Source organism: Taeniopygia guttata, chromosome 15 (genome assembly GCF_048771995.1).
Source record: "Taeniopygia guttata chromosome 15, bTaeGut7.mat, whole genome shotgun sequence".
Taxonomy (NCBI): domain Eukaryota; kingdom Metazoa; phylum Chordata; class Aves; order Passeriformes; family Estrildidae; genus Taeniopygia; species Taeniopygia guttata.
In genome coordinates, this window is record NC_133040.1 from 6,879,711 (window position 1) to 6,899,782 (window position 20,072).

Sequence of the window (20,072 nt, forward strand, 5' to 3'; positions counted from 1 at the left end):
TTTTAGCATTAATAAAAGCAGTCATAATTTTAAAATCACTAAAATAATGGTTTGAGTGCAGAAGCCTGTTAGGAGGAATTAAAAATTAGAAACTGCTTTTAGTGGAAACTGCGTTCAGTTTTTGAGGGCAGCTTGCAATGATTTAAAGCAGTTTTGGTAACCTGGTCTTTGTGTTGACATGGTACCGTGGTGTTATGTCCAAATTATCACGCTATCATTAGAAGTGTTGGTGCAGCAGGACACAAAGATGTAAAGACCTAACAGCAGTCTTCTAAGTAAGTTTATAAGGTTTGATTAAAACATTAGTTATCTTTCATAGCAGTATTTGGGGACCTCAAAAACATGCGATCAGTGAAATACTAGAAAAAGACTTTCATGTCCAGAAGTCACACATGAAACAAGCACAAACATACTATTGGTGATGAAACCAGGATGCATTATCACAGTATTTTGTCTGATGTTGATTTCAAACTAGTGAACAAAAGAAGTAACCCTATAAATAAGTATATCAATAAAAGCTCTATATTGCTCGCACATGATAAAATAATAGAGCAAATCAGGACAGCAAATGTTAACACTTTCGAAGTAATTTTACATAAATTATGTAAGGTATTTTCAATAATTATTTAGTAATCCTGTCTAAACACTGCAGGCAGATTTAGGACTTGTTCTGTGAACTGCTTGGTACACAGAGCAGCAGAAACGCCCCACTTTGATTTATCCTTTTTAGGTAGATCAGCCTTGTAGTGATGCTGTAGTTTTGCTCCTTAAAGATACAAAACAGCATTTGCGGGGGAAAGTGGCTTTTTTTTTACAGGGGAAAAGGCCCCAGCGGTGCCCGGGCCACACAAAGGACCCGCCCGCCCCGCCGCGGCCCGGGCCTGTGAGGGCGGGCGTCTCTCGCGTTCCTATTGGTGGAGCGCGGTGACAGGCACGGGAACGGGCCAATGGCAGCCGGGATTTCAAATCGGTGACCGCGGTCGCTGCGGACGCCATTGGCTCGGCTCGCGCGGGGTCCCGCCCGCGGGCCGCGGAGGGGCCCAGCGCAGGCGTTTAAAGATGGCGGCAGCGCGGAGTGCGGGACGGCGGTCGTGAGGCGGCCGGACTCGCCCTCACCCGCAGCCCCGGCACAGGAGCGGCGGGGCCGCCGGGGATGGCCCAGGTGGGTGCGGGCCCCGCGGGGTGACGGGCAGGGCGGGCCTGCGCGGGCGCCAACCCCTCCGCCCCACAGGCCGCAGCGCCAGCGGGCCCGCCGCGCTCCCGCCGCCTGCGCGGAGCGGCCCCCGGGCGCGGAGCCCGGAGCAGCCGCTCCCCGAGCACCGCCGTCCCCAGCGCTGGAAGGCGCCGCCCTGCCCGCCGGGTATTGCCGTGCGGCGCTTCCCCCGTGCCCGGCCTGAGCGGCCTCTGCTCAGAGCTGGTGCTTGGTTTCGTTCGGGATTTTTCTTTGGTGGTTTTGTGTCTTGGGGGACTTTTTTTGTAGTTTCCCGCCTACCCTGCTCGCCTCGCCGTGGGATTGCATTGGGGGTTGTGAAGGGAAGGCAAGGCCGTGTCTGGGGCCGTGCCTCGGGGGTTCCGCCGCCCGCAGCCCTTTGTACAGGGCCGGCAGCGCGGCTCGGCCCCGCAGCAGAGTTGGGAAGAAAAGGCACCGACGTGTGTGCGGGCAAACAGGGACTTCTTTAGTTCTGGTGCATTGAAGGTAACGTGATGTCTGGTAATTCTCAGGATTCTTCCCAGTGTGTTCTTTTTATTAATAGTCAATTATCTCCTTCAATCTCTGAAAGGTTAATTCTCCCAACTTTCTTCGTCTTTTTTTTTTTTTTTTTTAAGTTGGAAACAGTTCGTTCTTTTGTACCTCCTTTCCTTAATCCTTAAGCTTTGGGTTTGTCTGCAAAGTTTGTTTGCCTGCTGAGACCTGAATACCCAGGCGTTGCGCGACCATAAACTGGAATTGGGTAGACACATTCAGTTTTCTTTATTCCGTTAGAGGTCTTGGAACTAGATCTTTTTTGTTTTGTGATTTCAGAGATTGTTCTGTTTGGGTAATTAAACTTGGGGGCTCCTCTTTTTAATTCTGGATGAGGAGTTGAGTCGCTAGGCACCGCCTTCTGATTATCCAGGTTGTTTTGCTTTTTTAGAGAAAGAGAAGGGGTTTTGGTTCCTTATGTCTGTTGTTTTTCTTTTCAAGTAAGAAGCTTATATATGATGGGAAAGGAAGACTATATTTTCTCTTTTCTAGGCTCTGATTTTCGTCTTTTGTAAATCAATTTCTTGTCTTACATAATTAATCAAGCCATCTAAACCATGCCAGAAAACTGCTTAAGCTCTAAAAGCAACTGTTGTTTTGCTGTTTCTGAGGATAGCTTTCCAAAATTATGTTCTCTGTTCATTCTGAAATGGAATGAAGTGTTATGAACTGGAGAAGTTCTTGAGCCTTGTCTGTATTTGCACTGATAATATGATTGTTGGGCTCTGGCTCTGAGTTTTTGAGGAGAGAATTTGTGGTATGCTGTTCCTTGCTGCAGCTACATGTATTTGTAAAGAAAATATGTTCTTTATTAAATTCTTTTCTAGACTGCTGACCTGCTGTTACAGAAAGGAATTTTTCTTTGAGGTTGGGTGATGCTAAAATGTCCAAATTTTAAGATTCTGGGGGTTTTTTCTGCCTTGAAAAAGGATACCCTTTTTTCTTTGTGTTTTTTCTCCCATCCCTTTTTTGTCTGATTGTGGGAATGGGCAGTGGTACTTACTAAACAAAGTAGTTTTGGTTTTTTTTTCCTTTTGGCATTTAAAGGACATCTGTAAGACAACGAGGCTAAGATTACTCTGCTTTCTTTGGGACCTGTGCAGTTTGCTATATTACATTTATATGCCCCCCAGTATCTGCATTGTTTAGTTTACTTTGTGGCATGAAACTTTTTTAAATGATTAGCTAAAATAAGAGTAAGCAGTTAAAATTGTGGAAATTCCATGTGCCGTTAATCTGCAGAACATGAGCTGTGCACTCACATTTTCAGTGTTTGTACTGCCTGCTGCAGCTGCCAGTGGTGTTTGTCTCTTTGGAAGGAATGAATCCTTATGGAAATAGTTAATGGAACTTCGTGGAGCCTTGGAGAATAAAATGTTATTTCAGGACAATTCCATGAAGAATGACAAAAGGAAACTGACTTATGTTATGATGTAACTTGGTATGCTGAGCCTTTTTGTCTGTGGCTGTTATATTCCCTTGTCTAAGACCCATTTGGTTGTTTGTAACGTACAAGCTCATCTAACTCATCCTTTTGCCTTTTCTCCCTTCTGTCTGTCTCTTCAAATACCTGATAGCTCAGTGGTTTTGTTGCTTTGTTTTTGGTTTTGGGGTTTGTTTTTTTTATTTTTTTCTTTCCCAGCCCCTCATATAAAGGGCATATTGTAATGTCATCTGGCAGGGAAGAAGTAGATGGGAACTGGACTTGTGTTCCACTTGTTCTGCCTTGCTTTTTGTGGCTTTTAGGCAGGTATTGTAACCCACTGTAGCTGTAGAGTTACTGTTACCTATAATCAAAAGAGAGAAAAAACCCTTGCAACAGTGTTAGAATAGTAACAAACAGACCTTTCTTTGGAAGCCTCCAGGTGTCTGGTCATGATGGGCACACCTGGCACCAGATTTCTACTATTATAAGGTTAATTAGGTTATCTAACAGGTACACCCAGGAGATTCAGTTGCCCTTGTAACAAGGGAAGGTTTTGCTCTTTCAAATTCTAGAATGCTGACTTCAGTATTCCATTTCTGTGTGAATTCTGCTTGCTCTTTTCAAGAGTCTTTAGAAGACTCTTTAAGATGGAAAAATTAGATTACTTAGGCATTTAGTTTCCAGGAGTTACTGAACACATGCTGTGACTTTTGATTCTTTTGTTCCAAATTAAGACACTTAGGATTTACTGTGAAGAATTTAATAATTTTTCGTTCTTTTTTTTTTTTTTTTTTACTTTTCTAATCTGAAGATGAGGAAATTTATAGACAAATTTCTCTCTAGGGGTGTTCTCTACATTATACATTCCAGAACCTGTTGAAAGATGAAGGAATTGTTCATTGCTCAGGTCATTGTATTGAGGTCATCTTGTAGGATGGAATGGAATTAAATATATAGAATTGATTGTCTTACTGGTGAATTAACCATTTTTCAATCTGAGAATTAATGTGTTGGTATCATAGAAGATGGGATTATTTTAGAGTTCTTATCAGTTTTTCTCCTTAGTAATTTTTTTAATGCATGTCAAACTTGGCATGTTGGATGTGTCACAATTCTGATAGGTTTAAAAAATGCTACACACTTCAAAAAAACACCACAAAATATTAATTCCTCTGCTGCCCCAGCAAAATTTTATTTGTTGCCATACTAGAGTTTGCTCTATATTATGCTTTCTTCCAGCTTCCAGGTAGGTAACTGCTGTATTTTGCTGAATTTTAATTGATCCCATTACAACTTCTGATTCCCAGCCTTGTGCTTTTCCCCAATCGGTGTTTGGATATTGCTGTTGGTTTGTTCTGCTTGGGCTGGCACAGAGATACATGAGAGAATTACCCTTGGTTTCCCCAAGTCTCTCATGACAGCCCAGACCTCCTGCCCTGTTGCCTTCAGTGTTACACAGCAACATGAGAGATCTTGGAGCTTGTCTTTCCAAAATACTTGGGAAGACTTTCTCTGCTAGCTGGGAGTACTTTAAACAGAGCAGGTTCAGCCAGCTGGCTCCTGGGGCAGAGTGGCAGTGCTTCGTTTCTAGCTTGTAGGAAGATTGCAGCCTGGTTTGGGCTGGCATGGAGGGACTTGGAGAAACCAAAATAAGCAGGTAAGAAATGATCCTTCTTTTCCCCAGGTTCTTATGGTCCTGCACAGATGACAAAAGTATGCTTGAAGAAACCATCATAGACATGGTAGAAAGAACAACCTAATGTGAAAAATAAGCCTTAAACACTCCCCATGCCCTGTAAAATTTCCTAGAGGAATTGAATACTTTTTCCAGGTTAAATTCCCTAAAACATAGGCTTCTAAATACCTTCCAAAATTAAAGTTTAATGCTGTGTATCTGAACCTGAATTCCTTGGCCATAATGAATAAATAGTTCTATAATAGTGCACAAAACAAGATGAAATGTCTAATATCTGGTTATCTAGAGAGAAATTTTCTGTGCTACTTTAGTAAATTGTGAGATTTCAGAAGTAGCTGATAGCTTAAATTTTGAAATGCCATGACCATAGTCTTTAAAATCTTGTTGGTTTTGCAGATTGTCTTAAACTGTAAGCTAATTATCCTTTCTGCTGTGCGGGTAAGTATGGCTTGAATACCAGCTTTTTTCAGATTATGGGAGAACTTCCCCAAAATGCAGTTTTTAGTCTCATGCTGAATGCCCTGCCTGCTAACAAAGCAGAGATAATCAACTGATCATAAAGGCAACTGTGTTAGTAAATTCTTGTGCTGGTGTACAGCTCAAGCAATAAAACCACTCTAGTTTTGGCCTCATTCAAGATGGTATCTGGGTACCCTGCTTTTCTCACTGTAAAAGTGTCACTCTTTTACTTGAAATTATGCTAGAAGGAGTGACATGTTTTCTTTCTGCCTGGGATACTATTTCCATTTTTTTCCTGTGACAAAATTTTTTTTTGTTTCCTCTTGTAGGTTGAAAGAAGAAAAGGAGACCAGCTTGTCCAGTGAAGATGCACTCTTAGTCTTCAGCTATTTAAGCTGAATGCATTGTGATTTCCAATAATTGAGACAGTGATTCTGAAAGCTGTCTACATTAATGAAAAGAACAATGTAGTCAGCTTAACTGAATCATCAGTGTTGCATATTGAATAGGACATGATAAACCAATCCTGATGGACTTATGCATGTTAGGAATATAGGGATAAACATTTATTAAAGCATTGTTTTTTTTAAAACAGTAGTTTTAAAAATGGAGAACTATGAAAGTGTACCACCCCTCCCTAAAGAACCTGCAAGAGAATTGAATGTGGAGAATCACACTTGTCGCCCACCTCTGCCGCCCAACGAACAGCCTCCACCACCTCCCCTGCAAACGTCCAGTGACGCAGAGGTAATGGACGTTGGCTCTGGTGGTGATGGACAGTCAGATACCCCTGCTGGGGACACGCACAGTCTCTGCAAAACACAGCTGCTCACAAAGGGATCTGCCTGCTACAAAAGTCGTCTTATCATAGACCCCAACAGTAGCGACCAAAGCCCGAGAACTGCTCGTCACGCACCGTCAGTTCGAAAGTTCACCCCAGATCTTAAGTTACTGAAGGATGTGAAGATTAGTGTTAGCTTTACAGAAAGCTGCAAAAGCAAAGATAGGAAAGTTCTGTACACTGGAGTTGAGCAGGATTATAAGGCAGATACAGAGTTTGGTGTTAATAATGTCAATGGGGATTTGCATGTTTGTCCTTTCGGTGGTAGTAATGGTAAAGCTGCAGGGATAGGGGGTGAAAGTGATGACAAGAAGGATGATGAAAATGATATTGATCAGGAAAAGAGAGTGGAATTTGCAGTTCTGGATGAGCTAGAAGACTTTACCGACAATTTGATGGAAATAGATGAAGAAGGAGGAGGGTTCACATCTAAAGCAATCGTTCAAAGAGATAAAGTGGATGAAGAAACCTTGAATTTCTCCTATGAGGTAAGTAAACCCACAGGTCTTTGCTGGGTAAGATGTTTCCAAGTGGCTAGAAAAAAATATGCAAAGAAATAATCTCTTCTAGAAGTGTGCAGTTCATGAGTCAAAGCCACAGAATTTTTAGAGACAGACCTTTGGCTGAGAAACTGTAAACTATTTTAGTCAAACTTCTGAGTTGTGTTGCAGGTTCTATAATTTTCTGCAAAAATAGCCTTTAGAAGTCTTCTCACGCAATTGCAGTTCATTTTATCACAAACTTATTTTCTTATTTTTCAGTCTTATTACTGGAATAATTGGAAATTTCTAGTTTGTCTGCATGGAAGTGCATATAAAAAATGTCTGCTTTCTCTTTGCAAGGGAAAAGGGAGGCTGGTAGGCCCAGGAGGATAGTGTCTGATGCAGTCTCTTTCAGGATGACTTTGATAATGATGTGGATGCTCTGCTGGAGGAGGGCCTTCGAGCACCCAAGACAAGGAGACTAGATAATGAGAAATATGGTGGTGAAAGTGATCACCAGTCTGATGGAGAGACAAGCGTGCAGCCAATGATGACCAAAATTAAAACTGTACTGAAGAGTAAGTTAATGTGCATTTAATAACTGTAGGTCCTGTCTATGGCTCATGTCTGTAGAAGAAAAGAATATCAAAAAGCAAAGTGTGGGACAGCAGTTTGTGTTAAATCATTTATGTTTGAGAATTTTATTGTTGAGAGACTTCTTACTGTGGAATATGATTTTTCATATTCTTAAAACAGTTGATTCTTGCTTTTGATCTATTGTATGTAATAATAATATATTTTAGTGTGTGGATTTGTGTAAAATAATGAGGTGAACAAGGGTGATCTGGGGCTTTTGTCTCTGGACATTCTGGCCTTTTTCCTGCTTCAGTTACATAACTTCTGCTGTTGAAATTGCCCCGTGTGAGGTCTCTATGAATGCAATCTAGGTTAAGTTTAATAACTAAAAAAGTCAGTGGCTTATGTTTATCCAATTTCATTGTGTTAGAAACTACTAATAAAGAAGAGCTGAGAACACAAATCCATCCAGAAGAATGTAATGGAAAATGTTCTGAATTTGAATTAGAATTAAAATTTAAGCATGTACTAGAGGAGTATTTAACAGCTGCACTGTCTTCTGATAAAAAAAAACAAATAATTTTTTCTTCAAAAGTATAGTGACAGAGGATTGCCAGGAAACCTCCAGCAGATGAATAGTCTCTAATTTGTGACTTAGAGAGACATGAGACCTTGGTTTAGAGATGAGCTCTTTGCTGCCTGTTTGGTTCTGTGAATCTGGTGGTATTTTGATGCAAATTTATTCCCGAGTGTCAAGTGAAAATATTTTAATGGAAAATGAAGTTGTTTCTAAAGCAACTGTGACTTTTCCAGTAAATACTTTCCATTGGTGCTTGTGGTATGTATAGAAAGACTGAAGAAAAGAGAATTCGGTGATGAAACAAACAAATCAGTCTGTATAAAAATTGCTACTATTGCCTTTAGTTGAGACCATCATGGAATCTGTAATTTTGCAGGATTTAGTCTGGGTTAGAGGCATATACCTTGTTATTAAAACAACATCTCTCTACAAAACATTGGTAATCTTGTTTCAGTGCCATTTTATTCTTTGGGACAGAAAAAGCAATAAATAAAAACCTGGTTTTTTTTTCTATTCTTCTAAGCAGTCTATCCAAGTTTAAAGCCATTATTTGCTTTAAAGGTCGTGGCCGCCCTCCTACAGAACCTTTGCCAGATGGATGGATCATGACATTCCATAATTCAGGCATTCCTGTATATCTGCACAGAGAATCTAGAGTTGTTACCTGGTCTAGACCTTATTTTTTGGGAACAGGAAGCATAAGGGTGAGAGCTGTCAATTTTTTAAATACTTAACTAAGATTAAAGATTTAAATATGTTCCTCAAAGCAGTTGAATATTTTTCTGCTTTGACAGGCTTGTTTCCAATGCTCGAATTTACATCCTTTAAAAATAAAAGTATTTTGTGTCTGAAAATATGATATATTTTTTCTTAGGTGCTTTTTTTTTCTGTTTGGGCAATTAAAGTGAATGGGATCCTGTTTGGTGCCTACACTTTTCTAGTATGGCTGCAAAACTGGGGATTTATTGCACCATGACATATATCTAGGGATCATTTATTTGTAGCTATAAATTAGTCTGAGCTGTGGCTTATGGTCCACAGAAGTGCAGAAGTAAGGATATGACATTCTTGCACCCAAGGAATCTGCAGAAATTGGATTTAATGCAATGGGCTTATGCCTCAGGAAAGTTCAGTGGATTTTGTGGAAGTATTTGCATGTAGCTGAACAGTGTAGTCTGGAGCTAAACCAGCAGGATTGTGTCAGTGTCACACAGTCACAGTGAAGGTCCCTCAGGAGTGACCCTGCTCAGCTCTGTCACCTAAGAGGAGCTTGAGCCTATACTGAATACAAATAACTTCCATGTTGCTTGCATCTTTTGGGTTTGAGTTTTGCTTTTGATGACCTTGAGATACTGAAACCTTCTGTATTATTTGTATTTGCAGAAACATGATCCTCCCCTTAGTAGCATTCCCTGCTTTCATTACAAAAAAATGAAGGAAAATGAGGAAAGGGAACAAAACAATGACATAACCCCAAATGGGGAAGTATCACCTGTAAAGCACCTAGATAAATCCTCAGAACTGGACTGCCAAACAGAAGAACCAGATTCCACTGCTGCTGATTCTGGGCCTTTAGATGACAAAGACCCTTCTGGGGGAGATGCAGCACAAGGAGCTTTGGGACAAGTTAAGGCCAAAGTTGAAGTATGTAAAGATGAATCTGTAGGTATGTATGGAAAGTAGAGTCTTTTCTTGACTTGAGTTGGGGTGATGGCATTTGGGAAATTTTATTCCAGACTTGGCTACTGAATTACAATCTTCCCTGAAACCCTGAGAATGCACATAGAAAGGTTTTACACACAAAAAAAGTGAACATTTTGGTAGTTCAGTCCTGTAGACTTTATCTCAATATAAGAATCAGTTATGTCAGTGTGTTCATTTGCTGTTATTGGATGTATTCATGTGACTTCCTCAAGTAGGATTTTCTATGCACTCTCTGAATTGTTTGAATTGTATCTATTTTCAGGGTGATCTCTTAAGATAAATGTTGTAGTTAAACGATATTTCTGTATTTGCACAAGTCTGGCAGACTAAGTCATGCAAATATAATTGCGCTCATACAGAGGGGTGTGATGCTTCATTATTTTACTTATGTAAATCTGATAGCCTCTACACAAAAAGTTGTCTAAAGACACCATGCCAAAATCACCACCCAATGGAGAGGAAGCTGAAGATGCAGCTCATGTGTTACTTACCACATCTTATCATACATACATACCTGAGAATCCCATCCATGTAAATTTCTGCTGCTCAGAGTATTGGTATAGCTTACGGGCTGCCATTTGTCTTTGTAGTGCTCAGACATAAAACTTGTCCTTGTCATTACATGTGTCATGTTCAGTCCAAAAACCATGCCAAAATATATAAAAAAAGCCCCCAAATCATCAGTATTTAGATGCAAAATTCAAGCCAGTAAGCACTTACTTTTCTACATGAAGTTCACTTGCCTATCTCTCCCTTTAAACAGGATCTGTTGTGTATTATTGAAAAAGATACTGAGTGATCGAGTATAAGCATGATTTGCATTTGGAATTCCTTGTGGAAGGAAACAATACCAGGAGCTTACTTTTGTTTGTTTACATCTATGGATGTTACTCTTTATTCTTGCTGATTATACTTTCAGGATATCTATAAAGTAGATGTACTGAAAGGGGGCAATCTTTTAGTACTCTGTATGTGAACTTAATGTGTTAAATTCTGCACAGAGGCTGCAGATAACCCTGGAGTTCATGGAACATCACTGTACAGTGTTTCATGGTACACTGCATAGTAGGTAGGCAGCAACAGCTGGGTTTGGCTTCAGGGAACTGAGGCTGAAAGCACAGCTACTGTAGTCACTGTGTACCTTGCTTCAGGTAAAGGGAGGGTGGTTAGATGTTGAAGCAGGACAATTACTGGTGTTTTTTTGCAAATTGTGTTGGGTATTAATGCTGGTTAGGGGTTAGTAAAATAATCAAGTGGTAGAATAAAATGGTGTGTTTTTCTGGTTTTGGTTTTGCACAGTCATTTTGCATTTAATCTAATTTACTATAATAGGAGAACTTAAAGTTATTTCTATTAGTCCAAAACAGCATCTTTACCTTTTGTTCATAGTCTGAGAAAATAATTACAGCACATTTAGAACAGTGGAAACAGAGAATTAGTCCTTGTTCAGTGGTGAAGCAGAGAGAGTAACTTGGTTGTGTTTCTCAGATCTGGAAGATTTCAGACGCTATCTCGAAAAGCGCTTTGACTTCGAACAAGTGACGGTAAAAAAGTTCCGGACCTGGGCTGAGCGCCGCCAGTTCAACCGGGAGATGAAGCGGAAGCAGGCGGAGTCTGAGCGGCCCATCCTGCCCGCCAACCAGAAACTCATCACCCTGTCTGTGCAGGATGCACCTATAAAGAAAGGTGAGCTGGTCTAGCTGGAGATCAGATAGGCCAATTGCAGCTCTGAGCTTGACTGAAAATAAAAATAAAAAAATCCTGTAATAAGTCCACTTAATTCCTGATCCAGTATTTCATATTCTTTGACCCATTGTATATTACATAGGAAAGGAAAAATACTGTCAAAATAAACTTCCTATTCAAAAGACTAATTTCTAAAAAATGTTCATTTAAGGTTACAGTCCTAGTAAGTAATGATTACCTTCAGCAGTTGTTACTGCTGAGTGTTGCTCATATTGATTTGTTTGTAACAGAAATTATCTTTCAAAGACTGGAACTAATGAGCTTCTTCCCTTCCTCCTATCTTTTTTACAGAGTTTGTCATTAATCCCAATGGGAAGTCTGAAGTTTGCATCTTGCATGAATATATGCAACGAGTCCTAAAGGTTCGCCCTGTTTACAATTTCTTTGAATGTGGTAAGTCTGTTTCCTTAAACAACTCTGTCCTGGTCTTGATGCATAATCAAGAAGCCAAAGATGTTGCATATATGAAAAGCAGAACTGGAATCAGATTAATGTTGGGTTTTTTTTCCCCAAGTGATATAATGTACGTTCCATTAATTCTTGCTTTTCCTGTTTGTTTGCGGGCTTTTTTTGAGTGTACCTTATAATTATTCAGAGTTATGCTATTCCCATATATGCAGTATATCATACAACTGAAATTTCTATATCAGAGTGTGTAGCTTTTGTATTTACACCATGATGCAAAAAAAGTTGGAATTAATATTTGAGTTCTCACAGATTACCAGTGTTCTCTTAAAATCTGTAAGTTCTTTATTTGGAAGAGTGAAGTATATGGTGGCAAGTCTGTTAATGGAAAACTCTGTTAGTTAAACAATTTTTCATTCTTCATGAAGAATAAACAATTTTCATCCCTCTTGAAGCTAAAATGAAGAAAACAATCTTGATAATGGTGATATTTCATGTACATCAGGAGTTCCAAAAAGCTTTTTTTACTTTCCTCCTTCATTTCCAGAGAACCCAAGTGAACCTTTTGGAGCCTCAGTGATTATTGATGGAGTAACTTATGGGGCAGGAACTGCCAGCAGTAAAAAACTTGCCAAGAATAAAGCTGGTAACGTTTTTTTATTTTTCAGTACCAACTGTTGAAGTGTTTCTGTTTGCTTTTTGTACCATTCTGGGGTTCCAAAGACCATAGTGACTCAGTACAGGTGTTTGGCTGTAAGAACTACAGGGTGATAATAACTCTTTCATTTTTGGTCTTAAAGGCTCTATGTCACCTCTAAAATGAGACTAGGATATTTTTCCCTTTGTAGGCACTTAAAAAGTAGTTTCTTATTTTAATAAGTTATCATGCTTTAATTTTCAAGCTGAACTAGTAGAACTTTTTTGCCTTTGAAAAGTGTGAGTAAATGTCTTACCAGAAGAAAATGCCTGACAATTTCTAGATTAGATGTTTTTGTTTAAAATAAACCTAATAAAGATGTTTAATCACTTTCTGCAGCTCGAGCTACACTGGAAATCCTTATTCCTGACTTTGTTAAACAGACCTCTGAGGAGAAGCCCAAAGACAGTCAAGAACTTGAGGTACTGAGCTCTTGCTTCCTGGCTGGCATAATTTAAGTTTGTTTTTAAAACATTGCACATTTATTATCAGAAATGGTACTGAAAATTATTAAGGTTGTTTTCTCAGTCAAATGGAAGTGCAAAACCTCCATTTAGAGCAAGACTTAGGGCGAAGAAAATACTTTTTTTTTCTGTTTGAATAGATCAGAAAATTTGCTCTGATGCGGAGAACTGGTTCTTTATTGACCATCAGGTCACTTACTGAACTCCTTAAATGTTCCAAGGCAGCAGACTGCCTGTACTGCCCTGCCTTCCAGAATCCTCTGTTTGATGCCAGGAAATGTTCAGTGCTAGGTGCTGTTTGGTTTTGTGTGATCATCTCAAGACACCAAGTAAGAAGTAAAAGTGCTCAGGCTTCTGATATGTTTTTATTACCACACAGTTAAATCCCATAGTTTGGGCAGTGACATTTGAGAAAATCAAAGGAAAAAATTCTTTAAGAGGACAGTTGTGCTATGTGCTCAGGTACTAGGAGAATTAAATAGCTCATTGATCAGTGATACCATCAGTAAAGGAGTAAAGGAATAATCAGTGATCAGCCGGAAAGAAATGTTTTCTAAAATGAAGTAAGATACAGGAGTAGTTTGTACCCTTGCTTTAACTTAGAACTGTATTGTATACCTTGCACTACTGAAATGGTCGTTAAGGAAATGGAGACAATTTTTTCCATTCTTTTAAAATAAAATAGTAAATGTGCCAATAGCTGTTATGTTCTCTTTTAGTAAACCACTACATTTTGGTAAATAGAGTTTCATAATTTGCTAAAATAACCTTGTCCTGATGGAGAAATTATGATAAAGAATTCATGAGATTGTCATTTTTATGTACACATTGAATAATGTAAGATTGGAGTTAAAATTTTTGTCTGCAAATGTTTTATTAGGTGTGACAGTTTTTATGATACTGGTTTTACCTATTATGGATTTAAAAACACTTAAAAGTACTAAGCACATAGCAACAGAATTGGTTTAATGTAGCAAAGGAGAAATCGGGGTTAAGGTCACTATTAGGGTTTTACTTGCACAAAACACAATAACCCTTTTCAATTCCTTTGCAGTATTTTAACCATATCAGTATTGAGGACTCACGGGTATATGAACTCACCAGTAAAGCTGGACTCTTGTCTCCATATCAGATTCTCCATGAGTGCCTTAAAAGGTAAGGCTGCAGCATGGGGACCCATGTGTGGAGTGAGGTGGTGGCTCAGGACTGGCTCTTGGCTTGTTGCTGCTGTTTGTCAGTGACCCTGCCTGAGCTGCTGAGCTCCCTGGCCTGTGAGACATCTGGTGGGGCTGACCTGGTTAACTCCAACTCCTCTTTAATTCACATTTGCTGTTTGTGCCTCTTTGGAGATCAGGATGTAGTTGTTGGACAAATGTATTTGGTTTCCTCTCGTACAGGGCTGCTTTTTCAGTTAACTCAAGTTACTGATGAAAAAAAATCTGTTAATTAATCTCATTGCAATGATTGTCAAGATGGTAACTGTGACCACTTCACTTGGTTGTAGTTTTACTTAGTATGTGATCTTTATTGTGTTTGTGCTTAAGAAACCACGGAATGGGTGATACATCCATAAAGTTTGAAGTGATTCCTGGGAAAAATCAGAAGAGTGAATATGTCATGACTTGTGGCAAGCACACAGTACGAGGCTGGTGTAAGTACAATAATTGCTGTGATGTGTGAATCTGTTCTTCCTCTCTTCCTGTCTCCTTTGCTGTCCATTCTGAGGGTGCTTGTCCAGCCACCAAGCCTGTTGTGTGCTTGTCATGCTCTTCTCTGGTATCTCAGTTTTGTCTAACTCAAGGGAATATTTGTGGCTGTCATCACATAATGTGCTGGTATTTACACACTGCCATGATTATTTTTACAGGCAAAAATAAAAGAGTAGGGAAGCAATTGGCTTCTCAGAAAATCCTTCAGCTACTGCATCCACATGTGAAAAACTGGGGCTCTCTCTTGCGAATGTATGGCAGAGAGAATAGCAAGCTGGTTAAACAGGTGAGCAGGCTTTTGTTAGAGTATAACCTACCCTGTAACTGGAGTTTTGCTTCTGGATTTTTCTTAAAGTTTTTGTTACAACAAAACTTTAAGGTGCTTGGATTTCATTGACAGTAATAGTTGTGTTAATATTACAATTTCCATGTCAAAATTAAAAATCCTGTTTAACTAACTAATAGGAGTAGATGTTCCTACTTAAGGAGCTAAACTAATTACAGACTAAACTACAGAAATACAACAGACTGAACTTTGCTCCATGTACATTAATGTTTTTTCATAAAAAGTTGACAAGTTGTTGCTCATGATTCTATTGAATAGGAAACTTCTGATAGAAGTGTGATAGAACTTCAGCAGTATGCCAAAAAGAACAAGCCAAATCTGCACATCCTGAACAAGTTACAGGAAGAAATGAAAAAACTGGCACAGGAAAGAGTGAGTATATATTCTCATGTATTTACAAACTGCATGAATGTCATGGGTCATGTGTACCAGTGATCAGGGCTTTTTGGCTTACTTTACACAGTATTTTAAGTAGAGAGAGCTCTTTAAAGTTTGATTGGGGATATACTTCTGGAGAGATTGCCATGCTGTCTTTTAAACTGGTTCATAACTTGATTGTACCTACTTCTATAGATTTATTTTTAACATTAGCCCGAGTTAGCCTCTTGCAAAAATTGACAGGAGTTTGGATAAAATGGTTCAGCATTGTAACTGGTTTATGATTGTGTTCTCTTCATGACTGTGTGGTGGGGACTGTTTTGTATTTTTTAGGAGGAAACCCGAAAGAAACCCAAGATGACAATAGTGGAATCAGCTCAGCCTGGTAGTGAACCTCTCTGTACTGTTGATGTTTAATGAGAAAATGTGCAAGTGGGGAGCAATAACACAAATGGAGGAACTAGATCTTCAACAACTATTTAAAAATTGTTTGCTGCAGAATGCAAGATAACTTTTAAAATCCAAGCTGCTTCAGTTATGCATTGTTCGTTTTGCATCATCAGGGCAATATTACTTTTTCCTAGTTTCTTTTTCTTTGGTTTTTTTTTTTCCTTGTTTAATACCTCTGAGATATGTACGTTTAAAGAATTGATCATAAAGATCTCTACTGGGGCAAATGCACAGAGGACAGGCATGTTCACACAGGATAAAACCAATCAAGCACTTTCTCCTGGAAAGCCATCCATGTTGTTTGAAATGGATGTATTTTAAGTATGAAATTCAGAATATCTGTGTACAGGTTGAAGCTGATATTATATATATACACATTCATATATATGTATATATAACAGAAGTAAGTATATGTACATCTTCTTGTATGAACATGCCTAAAACTATTTTTGTGAAAAGTTTTGTTGCATTTCAGCACATAATAATATGCACTGATAAGACACTTTGGTGACAAATACAGGAAAATGATGAGCAATGTTCCTAATGCCATAGGATTAGGCCAGTAATGCTGTTTCTTTTTGTCTTGTTCCTTGTCTCCTGCCAGGCCTAGTTATTTGAGATTAAGAGGATGCAGATATTGTTATTACTTGAAAAGAACAAGAATAAAAGAGTAAAAGAGTTGAGATTCAAAATTATTGGGGTTTATTTTAAATGAAAAGAGCCTGTGTTAGTTTACAGATCAGTTGAACAGGGAAAATATGGCCCCACTTATATGATTAAAATAAAAACTGTAATTTGAAAGGCTATTTTCAAAGCTTGGAGCCAAAATGCAGCTGATGATGGTTGATAGTCTGAAAATATTTTGCCAATGACTTTCCACTCCCTTTTCCCAGCAATAAAACAATTTCTCATTTGTTTGGTGTCAGATTGCATCTGACTTGATCAGTTAAGTCTTAATTTGCACCATAAAAGCAAAGACTTTAGGAAAAAAATCAAACATAACTCTTAAGTCTGACTGCAGCAATTTAGATTTTTAAGAAGTTTCTCTTTTTACTTTTTTAATTACATTTTTAGTTTTGAAAGAAAGTGTGTAACTTCTGCAATGAAAATTAGAATGTAGATTTGGATTATGGCCTAGAGTAGCAAGTAGAATGAGACCATAACCAGTTATACTCATAAATAAGAAAATCACAAATATGCAACTACTCTAAAATACAATCCTGGCAAACAGGCAGTACTCACTGTGTCATCTGAGGCTTTACTAAGCCAAGCACAAACGAAATAGTGTAGCTGTGTGGAAGCGCTGCTTTGTGGATTTCACACGGGGTTCACTGGGTGACTGCAGGAACTCTTCTCTTGCCACCAGTTTTTGGTTTGGTCTTAAGGAAGAGAGCGAAAGCCAAGCTGGTGGCAGGGCTGCAGTGACTTATCCAGGAGCTGCACTGCTCCATTTTTACACTCCTGCTCCTGTTAGGAATGAAAGGTCAGTTCTCTGTACCTGCTGCAGCTCCTGGTACTTAACATTGACAGGGATCTGGGGGCTTGAGGTTTTTTTGTTTTGTTTTTAATCTGATTTTGGTGTAGTTTTGTTTTTTAATTTACCATGTTACATAGAGAGTGCTGCAGTATATTGAATTTAGTGCCTACTGGATTTTAAAAATGTTGGCATCAGTATTGTAAGGCCTCCTTTTAACATCACACGTTACTTTGGAAATATGTGGATTTTAATTTATATTTCAAACTAATGTTCTCTAATGTATTGCATATAATGGTAAACAGGAAGAGTCATGGAGTCTTACCTGTTTCTACGTTTAAATGATGTGCTTGGAGGTCTCTGCAAATATGAATCCACCCATTTTTTACTATTATATTTAGTTTTTTAGTTCCATGAGTTGTAATCCTGTTACAACAGGATACGGGTAGTTGGAAGACAATATATAAACTATTATTTAAAGAAGTGGCCTGTCTAAAAAAAAAAAAAGAAAAACAAAAAAAAAAAAAAAACACTGCCTCTGCTTTTTTTTTTGTATAGCTTTAATAAATCTCCATGTTTTGAAGGATATATAATATTGGTGCAGTAGTGACAAGCAGTGATTGCTGTTTGTCTCTTTTCATTGTTTTTCTTGGGACTTTTCTGTTTTCATAAAGATAGGGCTTTTATCTTCTATGCCTAAATGTATTACTCTTAGATAGGTTTTATTTCAGCTTGTGTTTTCAGCAGAAAAATCTGTACTTGGATGGCACTGTAAAAGACAAATCACCCTTGTAGATCTTTTTATTTTTCTGAAATCAGAATGTCAATGCATTTGCAGGTCACCTGCAGAATATCCATAGATGCCTCACTTACCAATTTGTTTTCATTAATTTTAAGAGGATTGCTGTATTACCTCAGTCTGCCACTATCAGAATCACAAGGTGACCATTGCCCTTAATTTAAACACCCAGAGATTTCATTGTGAACCAAAGCCTAGAACGTATATTATGCATTCTAAACAAAAACAAACGTCAAAAGATGGTATTAGACCTTGCTGCAGCCTTTAACTGGAGAGATGTCCAGAAAATAGCGCAATAACTGCTGGAACAAACAACGTAACTGCTGTTTATGTCATTGTGAAGTATTCTTGTGTTTTAATGTTTACTATTGTTTGGAGTGTAACAGTCTTGCATTTGCACATAAGCACGAGCTGCTGTGATAGAGGATAGACCATTGCATTAACTTCAGCTTCTGCATGAACACTTACAGTGTGATTCAAGATGTATCCTAAACTTGTCTTGTAACTCTTGTGTGTTTTCTAGGTAATCGGCTGTAAAGGTTTAGATCTGATTGTATGAATGCATAAAACTGCTGCTTTTGTCACTGATCCTTGTTATTTATCCCTTCTATATCCAGGGGAAGATGGGTATTTTTATAGGGATGGAGTGTATTTTTAAGAACTGTTCCATCCTTTGGGGATTAGACAGATTTTGCTTTGCATATTATGTGCTTCTCGACAAAAGTGTGGTATATTGACTTTAGGGATTAAATTCATGTGCATTCAAATCTTCATGGTACTGACAGAAAACTTACTGTGACTTCCGGTGACTAGTCAGATGCTACCTACTGAAACACCAGTCATCAGCTTTCTAAAACATATTTATTAGACAAAACTGGTTTAGTTGGGTACTCAGAACTTTGGAAAAACAATTATGCATAAACTTAATTGTTGTATGTAAACTTCCATTCTCTTGTGATGCTGTTAGGCTTTATACCAGTAATATTTGTAACATCCAAGTATTTAAAAGCATCATGATTATCTTATTAATTCACTAAACTGTACTTTGGTTCTGGAGTGAAATTCAGGAAGTGATAGCCTCCTAACTTTGTGGGAAGAAGTGTGAAGTGCAAGAAGCCATGCTGTTATTAACCAAATAAAATTATCGGTGACAGTATTTCAATGTGTATTTGAGAACATGGGAAAACAAAACAAAGTTCATCCTTATTGCCCCAGCAGGTAACAATGGTTGCTGTTTTCAGTTGTGTTGGGTGCAGTTGCTTGGTGCCAGTGCTAAATTGGTACAACTATAAAGCCTCATTTTCACTGAGCCTCAGCTTGCTTTTTTTCTGCACAATCATGTAATCCTCTGTGTTCGGTCTTTGAGTACTACATGTGTATTTTTCAGACAATTAGTTTCGAGCAATAAAGTTTGATATTATAAAATGTGCCAGTGTGGTCAGTATTACGATAGTGTAAGCATATCTAGAGAAAGGAACTCCTGTTCTTCAAGTCCTCTAGGTATTTTTAAAGAGAAATTAGATCAGTGCAGCCTCATTGATAATAGAAATACCGAATCACTTTTTTGATGAGGAATTGAATGTTTACGAAGTTAAAGGCTTGGAATGAAATTAAGTTACCTTTTTTTGAATTGGGGTTTGTATTTTTATTCAAACCGTGGCAAGGCTGGAAACGTTACAGCTCAACGTGCTGTTTTGGTACCTGTTGGGTGCAGGTACCAAACCCTGGAAAGGTGTGGTATCAGCACAGCCATGGGCTGTAGTAGAACGTTTGTGTTGGTGTTAGGCCATGTTACATGTATATTAGAAGCAAGTTGAGATTTCAGGTGGTCTCTCCTTCCAAGAGTGCTGCTGCCTGTTCTGTAGTGTGGATCAGTGCATTACTGGGAGCTGCTGAGCCTCTGGCTGCAGTGAGTCCTGACTGGAGAGATCTTGCGGAGCTCTGGAGCCAGGTCTGCCTTCACCTCCAGCAGATGCACTGGCAGTGCACTGTAAGGTGCTGGTGTCAGGACAGTTCAGTTCTGGCTGTCAGTTTTCAGTGGCGAGGGCCTGCTTGAGCAAAATCACCTCAGCTTTAGCAGTGTAGTGTAGGAAACT

The 20,072-nt window shown here is 38.8% G+C and overlaps 1 protein-coding gene across 1 annotated transcript; it reads left to right on the forward strand.

The window, feature by feature from the left end:
* Window positions 1-1,018: 1,018 nt before the first annotated feature.
* On the forward strand, window positions 1,019-19,401 carry DGCR8 (DGCR8 microprocessor complex subunit). Its single transcript, XM_030285995.4, has 14 exons — window positions 1,019-1,162; window positions 5,655-6,654; window positions 7,064-7,226; window positions 8,366-8,508; window positions 9,188-9,470; window positions 10,997-11,194; window positions 11,546-11,647; window positions 12,207-12,305; window positions 12,696-12,778; window positions 13,875-13,975; window positions 14,365-14,471; window positions 14,688-14,815; window positions 15,134-15,247; window positions 15,587-19,401. The coding sequence occupies exons 2-14, from the start codon at window positions 5,932-5,934 to the stop codon at window positions 15,668-15,670; spliced, it is 2,328 nt and encodes a 775-aa protein (XP_030141855.1). The 5' UTR covers window positions 1,019-1,162; window positions 5,655-5,931; the 3' UTR covers window positions 15,671-19,401.
* The last annotated feature ends 671 nt before the right edge of the window (window positions 19,402-20,072 follow it).

Coding starts and splice junctions, on each gene's coding strand:
- DGCR8 (XM_030285995.4), top strand. CDS start 5,932: ATGGAGAACTATGAAAGTGTACCACCCCTCCCTAAAGAACCTGCAAGA. Junction 11,195..11,545: donor GGATGCACCTATAAAGAAAG/GTGAGCTGGTCT, acceptor TCTTTTTTACAG/AGTTTGTCATTAATCCCAAT. Junction 15,248..15,586: donor AAAAACTGGCACAGGAAAGA/GTGAGTATATAT, acceptor TGTATTTTTTAG/GAGGAAACCCGAAAGAAACC.